Source organism: Cnephaeus nilssonii, assembly GCF_951640355.1.
Source record: "Cnephaeus nilssonii genome assembly, chromosome: 10".
In the NCBI taxonomy this organism is placed as follows: domain Eukaryota; kingdom Metazoa; phylum Chordata; class Mammalia; order Chiroptera; family Vespertilionidae; genus Cnephaeus; species Cnephaeus nilssonii.
Genome location: NC_137081.1, coordinates 48,438,146 through 48,452,334, shown reverse-complemented (window position 1 = coordinate 48,452,334; position 14,189 = coordinate 48,438,146). Strand labels below are relative to the sequence as shown.

The following is a 14,189-nucleotide window of genomic DNA, read 5'->3' as shown; positions in this document are numbered from 1 at the left end:
ATGTTGAGACTTGGTCCTGAGAGCCCGAGGCAGGTACAGCCAATGGATACCCTAGGACAGTGGTTGGCAAACCGCGGCCTGTGAGCCACATGCGGCTCTTTGGCCCCTTGAGTGTGGCTCTTCCACAAAATACCACGTGCGGGCACGCACGTACAGTGCGATTGAAACTTCATGGCCCATGCGCAGAAGTCGGTTTTCGGCCAGGGCGAGTTTATTTTGAAGAAGTGGCGTTAGAACACTCAAGGGGCCATAGAGCTGCATGTGGCTCGCAAGCCGCGGTTTGCCGACCACTGGCCTAGGAGAAGTAATCCCAGCTGGTGTGTAGGAAGGGCAGAGAACACTGTAGGGATCATCGGTCAGTACAACTTCTTTTATATCACCGCCACCGAAATTATGTCTCACAATTCTTACAGCTTGGAGTCCATATGCTTTAAAAAATAAGATATAGATATTATATCCAAAGTATTATCTTACTTGGGAATGCTCATAGAGGAAATCTAGTGCACACTTCCTGTACACATTTTTGTACACATTTCTACTACATCAGAAAGAAAGAGCTGCACACAAATAAAGGTCCTGTGAAGCATCTTGATACTGACAGTTTGTGAGACATGCCTCTAGTGAAGAGTCCATCAGTTGGCACTTGGTAACACACATTTATTAAGGGTCTGTCCCATGCTAGGCATTGCATAAGGCTACAAGCATGTCAAATGTGTGGCCTGCCGGCTGCAAGTTTGACATGCTTGCAAAGACAATCTCTCATTTCTCCAACTGTTACATGTCACACGACACTTTCTCTAAGCCCAGAAAGCAGCCAGGGAGGATTTCTGAAAGAATAGGCACTAGAAGGAAGAACCCCAAAGAACACTGGCAAATGGAACCCTATTTGTGTTCATCGTTGGTGAGCAGGTGACACTCCATAATAATTCATGTTGGCGGCTTCAGTGCAGTGCCTTCATTGAAATGCTGCTCTAAGAACTCAGCCCTACTGCAGGGTGAGGAAGGGGTGTCAGATGCTACCTGGATAGTGACATACTCTGCCCACCCGAGAGTCATAAGCAGCCCTTATAATCCCCAGGTGCTGGGCTTCGTCATGTAGCTCCAGGTTTCTCAAAGTCTGAGCATTTCACCACAGTCAAAATTCAGTGCTAAAAGGCATTTTCCTATGGGGCAGTTTTCAACCATCATTATTGCACATATAAGCTTTTACATGTTGCTATTCTTAAAAACTGGGAACTCTGTAAGTATCAAATAATACTTTTTAAGTAATATGTTTTGTCACATTCAGTCAAAATATAAGGCAGCCACTTAAAAGGATTGTGTAGATTTATTTATACTCATTGATATAAAAAGATATCAAAGACATTACCAAATAAAGCTTATAAAACACTGTGTTTAATAAAAATAAGTAAAATATTTACACAATCTTTTTTAGATTGGTTTTTAGAGTGAGGGAAAGGGAAGGAGGCAAGGAGGAAGGGGGGGGGGAGAGAGAGAAACATCCATTTTGTTGTTCCACTTATTTATGCCTTCATTGGTTGATTATTGTATGTGCCCTGTCTGGGGATCCAACCTGCAGCCGTGGTGTATCGGGACAATGCTCTAACCAACTGAACTATCTGGCCAGGGCACATAAAAACATTTTAAAAATCTAAACTATGCAATAACGTGTTTAAAAAAAGACTAGACGAATATTTATCAGGAGGCTAATAATGATGTATCTTTGGGTAGTGAGATTAAGAAGGATTTTATTTCTTGTTCTTATTTTTCTTTTATTTTGCTTTTCTAAAATTCTAAGATGACCAAATATTGCTTAAAAAATTAAAAACTCTAACATTCCCAATTGCTGAAGTTATTTGTACTCACAAACATCTTCCTGCTCCATTTTCAGAAAAAAAAAATGACATCTCACAATGAATGGTTTTTAATTCTTCCATTTTGCTTCCCTGACATTACCATGTTTTTCTGCATATAAATCTGCCTTCCTTTAGCATGCTTACCAGCAGAAATATTTTGTATGTGCAAAAGGCCCTCAACCCTATACTACTCCATGTCATCTGTACTTATGCTATCTCCCTGAACCATACCATCAACAACACTAAATCAACATCAGAAGATCCAGTCTCCAGCCTGGGTGTTCTAGCTTTGAAAAGTGACTTAACATTTCCAATCTTTTTTGTAATCTGTGGGCAACAAACATAGGGTGAAAGGAAAATTAAATTGGGCAAGTGATGTGTCAGTGCTTTCAAAATTACAAAACACTACAAATGTCGGCCGCTCATCATCCTTAGCATCTCCCCTAAAATATTTTCAGGTATTCCTGTCATAATATCTAACGATGAGTGTATCAGGAAACACTTTTCAAAGAACATTTCTGTGAAATGTGAATGAAAAGACAGGTACATGTAATGATCCTAAAAGTACATGAGTTTCTTACTGCATTCAAAACAGAACTGATAGAACACGGCCGCAGGGTCAAGGGGAAAAGAGCCAGGACCGGCGTGTTAAACAGACCCGAGTTCAAGACCCGTCTCTGCTCCGTCTGAGCTGTACGGCACCAGACAAATTACTGCCCTGGCTTCACACCTTGACCTCCTCAGCTGTGAGACGTTAGTAGCAGTACTGATGCTGTGGAGGTTTTAGGATGGTTAAACAACAGAAGCGCACATAGTGCTCGTCCCAGTGCCTGGTACGGAGCAGGAGCGTCAGCTTTGCGAAGGGTCTCACTGACAATAAGCCAAGATGTGGGACGAGGACTTCAATCCTCAAAGAAATGGAAACTGACCAAAACAGAACATTCAAAAAATTCAGTGAAATGCCAAGTATTTTTCATATTAAAGAACTGGATTTCTAGTAATGTGTTGCCTACATAATAACACATTCCACGCCTGGAAAACAAACATGGTCTTCTCAGAAATAATGTAAGTCTGATAAGGCCTGACACTGCCGCCCCTGGATTCAAGCCATTACTCTTCTCAAAATCTGGATGGTGAAAAAAATAAACTCTGGTTACTATGGGAACAAGTAACCCAAAGGTAGCATTCAGGGAAAAGGGCCCTCACCTTCCTTTAACTACCCATAGCTCTTCTTTTCATCTGTCTTATTGCATTTACCACTTTCTACCTTCTGCTGGAGTCATTTGTGCAGGGTCTGATCTCTCTGCCTACACGGTAAGCTCTTTGAACACAAAAACCCTGTCTTATTCATCTTCGGATTTTCAACAAAGCCTTGCACAAAAAAAGCCATAAATAAGTAGTTTGCTGGGGGAAAAAACCAACATGTACTTGAAAGCAATGCCACGATTAGACACCATGCCTATACTACTTAACCTTTTGGGGAAAAAGTAATCAAGCCTTCGAACCACTTGACTAGTAAGATTATGCAATTAACCTTATTTCGCAAGCTAGAGAAAAAATTAAGAATTATAAACCCTCATGAATGACAATGATATGGAATTGGAAGTCAGGCATACTGATGTTAAAACAGTAACCAATATTATTTTTATCAAATTCAACTTTATGAAATTATAACTTACTAAGTCAAATAATAGGTCAAATTAGGTGATACTGTCATGTTGAAGGGTTAATGTTAAAATAGGTATCATTTTCCCCTTCAAGCAGGAAAGCTGTTTTGTTGGCCTGGGGTCTTTCACTGGCCCACCAAGGTCTAATGACAGTGCTACCTAATAAAAAGGTAAGTTCATTATGAGAAATTGATGGGCTATACCAGTGGTCGGCAAACTGCGGCTCACGAGCCACAATCAGCTCACGAGCCTTGGTTTGCCGCTCTGTTGACTAATGAGTTTGCCGACGACTGGGCTACACCATCCAGAGCATCTATGCTTGACAACAACTGGCATGGTTGCCTTCAGCAAAATGTAACTGCAATACACATGGCTGAGCTGTCCAAGTATGAACAGCATCTGCCACAAAGGAATTAACAATTTAACTAAGTTCATCATGTTTCCAAATCACTGAGCCTGATTCTAAAAAACACGTACATATCTATCCTGTTTTATGAAAAAAATATACTAATGGCAAAATATTGGTACAATGTTTAGCTCAAACCAGATATTGTACTGCCCTCTACTGACAGTATATAAATTCTGAGGGGGCCCACTTGGTATTTTCCTCCTGAGGTGTGTTCAAGAGGATTTCCTCACCTTGTACCTAACTTTATGATACTCAGTCTTTTAAAAAAAATATATATATATAGATGGAATTACCATATGCACAATGGACAAAAGAACATTTGCAGGAAAGTACGTAACAGAAAAATCTAAGTTTGAGCTATCTCCATCCAGCATTTAACTTTGAGACCTAAGGTCTAATCCTTTCTCTCCAACCTCACATAGAACAGGTCAGTTTTAAAAGCAAGTTAAAGCAGTATAATATTTTTTTTCAAGGAAGGAATTAGCTTTTGCCTCCTCAGTCTTTTGCCTGTGATCACCAGAAATGAGTGGAAAAAATGAAGAAATAAATATGCTCCTTTTAGCTAGTATGTATCAGTCATTTCTTGTAGAATCTGACATTTTGAAAAGTAAAATATTTCCCAGTGTCCTACTTACAGAATGAAGGTGAGGTTTACCTGGCAATCTGGGAGACTGAGGTGGGTGGGGGCACATTCCTAGCAGGTAGGTGTGCAAAATGCTACGTCAAAATTTCAGAATGCCCTTTCCCCGAAGTGGAGAGGGCAGCCACCCATACAGCATTAGTTAAGAATTGATGAAAGGCTGGCTGGACCTGAAGTCTCTATGCACTAGCCTGTGGAGGGTAACACACATAAATGTCATGCCCTCATGACCTCAGGGGATAAGAGAGGCAAGTGCACTGTTTCCCAATACCCGGCAGCCACACATTGCCTAGACCGGCGATTTGCAAAGACGGAGGGAGGGTGTAAAGGTGTTGTGTGTGTGTTCATTTATATACATGTATACACATATATGAGAATCTTGATGTGGAGATGAAAAGGAATGAGAAGGGTACAAAAGGGGGCATAGAGTTTCTAAAACCTGATCAACACTGGCCAGAACCACCTCTCAGCTTCGTCTCCTGCAGACGGGCTCAGGAGACAGCTTTTCTGGGATCAGAGGTGGTACAAGTGGTCCAGAGTAAACTTCACATGGGGAATGAAGAAATTGTATGGCAGAGGCCAACACTGGGTGGCAGGTTTCTGATCCTCAATGAGCATGTAACTTTGCAGGTTCTAAGAGAAGGAACTCGGACTTATGAGTGGCTGCTGGTGGTGAGAGAAGAGGGCAGGATACTGCCACCCTGCACACAAGAGATTACTGAGAATAATCCTACAACCCACATTTCTATATGATTTAAACAGTGTTTGTAAAACTGGGGCCTAAGGGTGTACTCACAGAAACCTCTATCTACCTACCTATCTACCTACCTATCTACCTATCTATTTATCTACCTATCTATCTATATTGTTGACAGTATTACAGATGTCCCCATTCCTTCTCCTGTTTGCCCCCTTCCACCCAGCCCCTGCCCACCCCAGGCCTTTATCACACTACTGTCTGTGTCCATTGGTTATGCATATAGGCATATGAGTTGTTTGGTTAATCCCTTCCTGTCTTCCCCTCTGAGGTCTGTCAGTCTGTTCCATGCATCCATACTTCTGGACCTATTTTGTTCGTCGGTTTATTTTGTTCCTTAGATCCCACATATAAGTGAGATCATGGTATATTTGTCTTTCTCTGAATGGCTTATTTCGCTTAGCATAATAAGCTCCAGGTCCATCCGTGCTGTTGCAAAGGATAAGAGCTTCTCCATTTTTACAGCCACATAGTATTTAATTGTCTCTATAAATGTTTTAAATGTGTTTCTGTTTCAACTACAATCAGTCACACACACATTTATGTTGAGACCTCAGGATAATGTCCTTAAATTCACAATCACTATAATCAAGTGATTCCTGGTGTAGCATGTTCATCATTCCACATTGCCGTGGGAACTTTACTCTCCAGCTCACCTATACAATTACCTCCCAATTTCTCAAACCTTGACCATCTTTTCCTTCCTCACTCTCAAATGATGGCACGCCTTATTTTACTACAAAAATAGAAACAACAGCAGAGGACTTCCTCATGTCCCTTCCAAATCCACCCATCTCCTTGCACCTCTGCCTGCCCTCCCCTGTGGTGGCTGCAGTCCAACAGGGGACCTTTCCGTGCTGCTAAGTCTGACATCTACGGCACACCTGGGAATCATCCTTCCCACCCACCTGAGGACATCAGTCTTGCCATATCTCCTCTCTCATTCCCTTTTTCCTTCTCTATTGGATCATTCCCATTAACCTATAAACAACACTTTTTCAAAAAAAGAGACCTCCCTTCACCTTATATTCTCATTGAACTACCACCCATTTCTTTAGTCCCCTGTATACAGCAATTTTCTAGCTAGAGTTAGATGTACTAACAAGTTATCTATCCTTACTACCTCATGTTCTCTCTTGCTACTCTGTCTTGAACCCAGTTCAATCAGGCCTTTGTCCCTATCACTCCAATGAAACAACTCTTGCCAAGGTCAAGGATATCCTACATTTTGCCAGATACAATGGTGAATTCTCAGTTCCCATCGTACTTGGTCTATTAATAGATGCAGCTTTTCACTCCTCTTTTCTTGAGATGCTCCTCTGTGCTCTCCTCTGCTTCATTAGCCTCTCCTTGCGAATCAGGCGATTGCTCCTCATCCATGCACCGCCTAAGAGTACACCAGACCACTATCTTCTTTACCCTCATCACTCCTTAGGTGAGCACATATAATTTTCATAGCTTTAAATACCGCAAGTAACAACAATTCTCAAATTATTTATAGCCTAGAAATGTATTTCCTTTGAAATCTAGACTCATGCACCCTATATCAGTGGTCACCAACCTTTCGGACCTCATGGACCATCGGTTGGCGACCACTGACCTATATTATCACACAGCTATCCACTAGACAACCCAAATTTACCATATCTGAACCTGAACTCTTGATTCTACCCCAACCTGCAACCTCAACTCAGCCAACAGCAACTCCATACACCCATATTTTCAAGCCCAAACCTTGAGTAATCTCTGAGTTCTCACTCCTCCAAACAGAGTTCAATAATTGGTATCACCTCCATTACTCCCCACCCTGGTCCAGATCACATCATTGCCCCCTGCTCCCACCCAAAAGGGTCTCTCCATAAAGCAACATAGTGCTCATTTTAAAATTTAATTCACGTATCACTTTCCTGCTCACAAACCTCCAATAGTTCCCACCCACTAACAGAGAAATCCAAAGTCTTCACCATAGGCTTCACAGTGCTACCTAATTCAGCCCCTGCCAGCTCTCTGACCTCACCCCTACCACTCGGTCCCGCTGGGGCCCTGGCTGTTTTATAACTGGAGTAACATGCTCCCCACTCAGAACCTTTGCAATCACTGTTTGCTCTGCATAGAACTCTTTTCCTCCAAACAACTTATTGCTTGAATCCTCAGTTCCATCAGTGGTCTGCTCAAATGTCACTGTACTCAGAGCACCCTTCTGTGGAAGGCAGAATTTTAGGATGGCCTCCAATATGCCCTGCACCTAGATGTATATGTCCTGCATAATCCTCTCCCCTGAGTGTGAGTGGGATCTTTAGATACGATGGGCTGCCATTCCACCATTAAGTTATGTTATGTGGAAAAGGTGAAGGGATCTTGCAGATGTAATTAAAAGTTCCAAATTGGCTGATTTTGACTTCCTCAAAAGGGAGATTATCCTAGATAGAACGGGCTGCAACCTTTAACAGGGGGACTGAGGCCGTGGAGGAGAAGGGAGCGGGTCTCTTACTGCCCTTGGGAAAAAAAAAGCTAGATCACGTTGTGAACTACCTGTGGAATGAGGTGGTCTGAAGGAGTGAGGACGTCAGTCCACAACTGCAAGGAACTGAATTCTGACAACACCCAGAGGAGCTTGGAAGACCTTGAGCCCCAAGCAAGCCTGAATTATAGCCTGAGAGACAAAGCAGAGAAACCATCTCAGCTGTGCCCAGACTTCTGACCTAAAGAAACTGAGAGAGAGTAAATGGGTATTGTTTTAAGCCACTAAGCTTGTGGTAACTGGTTACGCAGCAATAGAAAACTCCTATGCCTTCCTCAATATAGAACACTCCCTATGCTTTCTATCCTCAGAGAACTTTACTATCATAACATAGAATATAAATATTTGAATTGTTCTTCTCCCCACCTTCAAAATGTAAGCTTTCAGAGGGCAAGAAATTTTGTTCTCCCCCCCGCTCCCCGCCCTGTTGTATCATAGCACCTAGAATAGCACCGTGCACACAGTAGGTGCTCAATAAACATTTATAGAAAGAATAAATGTACTTGCTGTTTACACTATCAGCACAGAGTGGTCACAAAAATTTAATAGCATTTAACCTTTCACTTTCAAAGGCTATTTCTCAAGTTAAAGTACAAGGATTGCCTTTCAAGGGGTCTAACAGTATATTCTGAGAATCCTAAGTTCTCAAATATTAAAAAAAACATTCATTTAAAGAAAGACCTTATAAAACTATAGGGGGGAGATGTATACAAACAATTGCATACAAATGTATACAAACAAGTGTTCGCTGAAAATAAAATAAAAATCATTCCCATATTGTGAAGATGATTCTAGGTGGTTAGATTCAGGAAAATACCATCGTTATAGTATGTCTTAATTTCAGCACCACTTCCAATGGATCCTTTTATGACATCCTTCTGAATAGTTAACATTCACTAAAAGGCAGGGGAATCAATAGGATTTGGTTCTGGTTGAGCAACTATATCATAAAATACTAGGCAATTATTGAAAGTCATTTAAGACAGTGAGCAGTTTCTAACAGATGCCAGAGGCTCTATCCTATTTGAACTACTGAACATGTTTATCAATGTTTTGGATAAAGATGTCAAAGATTGGATATCATCACTTGCCAATATGATAAACCAAATACTGTAACTAATACGACACATTGACAATCAAGAGTGAAATGTATGGTGGGCAAGCAATGAATCAAAACCAACAGATTCATTATTATAGTGATAATGTTAAGACAGAGAATGTTAAAACACATGTTGCAGTTCAGAATTAGTCTTGATAGAACTTCAAATGAAAAAATCAAAATCAGGTTTAGTCTGAGTTTTATTAGGTCATGATAATTTGCCACGGTACATGGATATTTCAAAAGGCAATGAAAACTTGGCCTGATTTAGGAAAAATATAGCTTGTGATTTGTAAAAAAAAAATCACATGATCTTACTACTGTATTCAGCCTGCTCAGACCACATGATGAGGCCTGTATGTAAATGCAGGTGCGACATTTAAAAGGGACAATGTTAAACGGAAAACAATTGCATGAAAAGAATTTGAGGTCAAATAGGATTGAGAGTAAATAAATACCTTTCCTATAAGACTTTTCTTAGAACCTTTAACGTTAATGTTCCTTGTGATTTCAAAAAAAGGTGTGTTTGTGTGTATATATAATAGGCAGATTCCATACACACTGTTTCATTACTTATTTCTTCATAGAGCATCCTGTAGGAGTAGTGAAATAAGCCACAAACTCAGGAAAACCACCCCCTAGATCCAAGAGGGAAAAGGTAACAAAAGCAGGTGTGGACTAAATGTCAATAAAGTTGAACATCCAGGATTATGAGGGGGACAGAGAACTAACCATATTATGAGAAGCATGCATGACTGAAGTTCCATGCACTGTTTTGCCTGAGAAAAGAGAAGAACAAGCCTTGCAAATATACAAATGGCTTTCAGAAAAATGAGGAAATGAATTAGTCCTATATTGTTCTAGTACCTAGCGCAAAACAATATTTGAAGGTAAGGGTAAAAACATTCATTTTAACACACTCTTCAGGAGACTTTTATCCAGAGAGTCTGAGAGTTGTTCTGAGGGCCAAAATTTGAGCCCATAAGAATCCCGAACAGGAGGGTCAGCTGAATCTTCAGGAGAAAGATGAACTATCACAATGAAAGCTTTTCATGTTCATGGGGGTGGTCCTGGGAAAACAGTGAGCTGAAGGATGTGCAGAGGCTGGGTAAATAAAGAAAAGGGACACTAAAGAAAAGGTTCCTGCATGAACCAAGTAGGAGACTGGATGACTGGATTCTAAAGGTCACTTCCAACACCGCACACTCAGTGGACTAGACCGTGACCTTCACCGTCTCCTCACCTCTGCATCTCAATGACAAACACTGAGCCCAGCTCAGCATGGGTTTCTCATGAATACGGGTGGACTGAATGAATAAATGAACAAGTGACAAATAAATGACAGGAGTACCTGGTTCCAAAGTCAAATAAGAAGGGAAAGAGCTATTTCATTATTCAGGGTTCGCAAAATACACTAATTGTAACTCATAAGCAAGGCTACTTTATAAGGAAAACAGTCTTGTGGTAATTTCACTTCTTGATTTCTTGGGAAATCAACTCTGAGTTAAATTACACCAAGGGTTGTGAGAGTCCCCGGTAAGGATGAGAAATTGCGCTGCAGGTTGTGAACGGCCGTCAGAAGGAAGGGATGAGTATGGCAACGATAATCTGCCCTGACGGACCACGATAACGCAGAGGGCTGGAAACGAACCTTGACAATGAACCTGCTTTTTACAGCCACAGCTCTGAAAATGGCCCATTAGCCATGCGCTTTATGTGTTTGTCAAAGGAGAATGTGTATAACTTATGTTAAGACACCTTCTAAAAATGTGCCTGTATTCTGATTTACCTGGTAAATTCAGCTCTTTACAATTAAGTTTAAGTGCATTTCTTTTGTCCCGAGACACCAAATTCTTAACAAAGAACATGGACCTTAAAATTTAAAAATCCTTGACACAGAAGGAGCTTTCATTCACACTAGATACAAGGACTCTACTGCCCGGCACCATATTTGTATCCATTTCAAAATAGATCTGTCATTTCTCCACAGTGGCTGATCAAACCTGCCACTGAAGAATGTTCTGAACAGGCCACTTGTAGTACAAGCATGGTTTATTTCTGACAGAGACCGGCTGCTGAAGTGTGAAAGAAACTCATTAAAAGTCTCTTACTGTGATCTCGCATTGTAAAAAAGAAAAAGAAAAACCCGAGAATGAAAAGGCAAGGAAAAGAAAACTTAATGAAGGGTGCATTGCGCCTGCAGACACACTCAGATGGCGCTCTGCTTTCTTGCTGTTTCTTAGTAAGCAACCAGAAGAGAGCAATTAGTCCTGGGAACACAGCATACACTGGCTGCTCCGGGAAATCAAGGAAGTTAGCAGTCTTACTTTATGCTAATGCTATGAAAAGTTAATGAAGGAGATGAGAATATTGTACTACAGGAAAAGCACTGCAAAGTGAACAACAATATTACTTACCTTAATCTTAAAACCAGGTTCACAGCGCAAGAACCTTCTCTGTAGTCCTCATTAGCGTTGGGCAGGCCCTTTAAAAACAAAACAGCAAACAGTGTCATAAACTCAGGAAACAGACAAATGAAATCATGACATCCCTTGATTCGTACATCCTTTTCTTTCTGGAAATTTCAAAACTACATCTTTACCCGTGCTGGTCTTATTTAGCCACAGATCACCTCTGTGCAGAGGTCGATTGTGACCACTGATATTTTATCGTAGCATGAGCCCTACAAACAATTGGTATAAATTACAATAAGTCCAAAGGCGGCGGCTCAGCCATCTAATGGGGCACCTGGCAACCAGGGCCATGGACTGTTCCCCACTGGGCCGTGGGGATGCACAGAGATTTGTTTGGGCACCTGAAACCTCAGGATGCAGAGGAAGGTGGAACCAGTGGATTGGGCCACTGTTTATCTTTTGTGCCTTCCTCACCTTGAATACAGATCACCAGTCATGACGCCTCCACTACACAGCCTACCCCTCCTCCTGTCAATCCCTGCACATGAGTAGACCCTCCTGTTAGAGTAGAAAAATAAGGAATTTCAAGTCAAGCCTTGGCTCTGCCACTGACCAGCTATGTAACTGTGGGCAAGTCATTCTCTGAACCGATTTTTCCATTTACAAAATGGGGATCAGATACCTGCCTCAAAAGGTTTCTGGGAGAACAAAATAGTATATATGAAAATAAGGCCTAACCTACATCACGTTATACATCCCTAGTTATCCTAATGCCTTCTCCTGTTTACTCGCTTTGCCTTCTGACTCATTATTATGCCTGACTTGCCTTTCATCGTTCAACCCACCCCTCCATTTTTATCTCCAGGTGTTTTACTGAGTTGCCTGATAGTGTGAAGACCTACACTGAACCCTGCCTCTGCGCTAGCCAGTAGTGCAACCTTCAGGAGCCACTTAACCACTGCAGATCTTTGCTTCCTCAGCTATAAAATAAGGGCAAGGACTAGATATCTGACCTCAAACATGAAATGGTTGCTTCCTGCAACCATGAAATCTCACTGTCTCCTCAGTATACAACTAATTCATCAAACACAGATCAGGTAGGCTAGAAACGAATTCAAATGGAATATGCAGACTTGGGGCGCGGGGGGGGGGGGGGGAGGGGGGCGGGGACTTGTGGTTGCTAAAGCGATTAGGGCTTGATCGAATAACCAGTTTGAGCGCAGAGGGCTTGCCCATTAATTATGCAGCAAAACCGGATGGGCACCTGCACTCTGGCTCCCTGTCCGCTGACAGGTCATCACCCTTCACTAGCACCCAAGCCAGCTCGTGGCACACATCTTGTGTCATATAACACTCAATACAAATGCATCTCATGGGCACTGAACTATTGTTTTTATAAGGCAAGTTGCAGAGATAAATTGGCCCATAAAATTCAATGATAAAAGAATTATGAAAACAGGTTATAGAAATCCAACCAGGAACAAAGAAGAAAAGTATCAATTAACTACAGTGTTTTGTGGCTGGAATCTAACAGAATGGTGAGTCATTTTCTTTCCTTTTCTTATTTCACACAGTACCAGCAATTTCAGAGGCAGTCTGGCATTCAATTCTTGCTCTTGAACCCATCATTTAAAGGTTGGAGGCCCTGAAAATCATGGTCAATAGTGACAGTATTCTTTTCTCCATACCCATTAAACAAAAAGAGTTTACAGGCCCCTGATTTGGAAGCACTACCCTGAAATTATCCATCCTTCTCAAGTGTTAGTTTTTCTTTAAAAACTCTATTCACAGAGCATCTTAGACATAAATGACTGGCGGAGAAACATACCTGGGAGTCCTGCATAGAAAGGGACTGTATCTGCTCGGGTATGCCGCTGGCGTTCACCGCCATCTGTTAAGAGAGTCACCGTTACAGCAATTAAGAAAACCAAAATGAGACAGTAGGGCCAGTGTGTGGCTGCACGAAGTCTCGATTATCAGAGACAAACACTTTAAATAACCTAGGTAATTTTAAAGCAGTATTTCCCAACGTGTGGTCCTTTTGCTCTCTGCATTGGAATTACCTGGGACACATATCAAAGATTTCTGAGCTGCACCCAGACTAATTCAGAATTTCATGGAGACAGGAAAGAACTGTATCTTTAAGAAGTGCCCCGACTCACCCAAATGCTTTTAAAGAACCACTGTGCTGAAGTGAAAGGCATGGACTATTTTAAACTCGGTAACAGAAAAATGCCTAGGACCATTTTTTCTTATCCTATAATTTCATTTAAAGTTAAGGGCCTCCTAATGAAAGGATGTTAAGACTAGTAAAACCCACCCCATTCATGATTACTTTGAGCAACTTATTCACTGGGTTTCAAAAACATAAAGGGATAGTTAGGTTTTTCAAACATTTTCGGAAACAGGAATGCCACAGTGATAGGTTCTATTTTTCTCTCAACGTTGGAAACCCGGCCCTAATGTGATACCCAAGATATTTTAGCATCAAGCCCTACTTTTGTTAACTCTGCCCTGAACAGAAATTGAAAGACCAAAATAAACTCCAAGAGAAACAGCAATGAAAAAGGACGAAAAGGGAGTTTCCATTTCTAAACTTACTATCAATTCTAAAATAATCAGAACTCAGCAGAAATTCTTTGTACCAAGAGTTTTCTAAAGGTTAAGGGCATAAAATTCCTGCTCTCTGTGCTTTCTCAAAAATAAGTATGTGAGTAATAAAGTAACAGGAGAAAGCGGGTGGATGTCTGCAAATTTGCTTTGAAATGCATCACAAAATGAAGATAGACTGATGGATGAATAGATATATGTACACGTGATTAAGCA

General features: G+C 41.2%; 1 protein-coding gene across 2 annotated transcripts in view; it reads right to left on the bottom strand.

The window, feature by feature from the left end:
- STK39 (serine/threonine kinase 39) overlaps positions 1 to 14,189 on the bottom strand; it is a 274,586-nt gene that overhangs the window by 90,145 nt on the left and 170,252 nt on the right. For both annotated transcript variants that reach the window (XM_079783234.1, XM_079783235.1), the window contains exons 13-14: positions 13,192 to 13,254; positions 11,367 to 11,434 (exon numbers count right to left, since the gene is read on the bottom strand). In XM_079783234.1, coding sequence (XP_079639360.1) covers positions 11,367 to 11,434; positions 13,192 to 13,254 — 131 coding nt within the window. The remainder of the gene's footprint in view (positions 1 to 11,366; positions 11,435 to 13,191; positions 13,255 to 14,189) is intronic.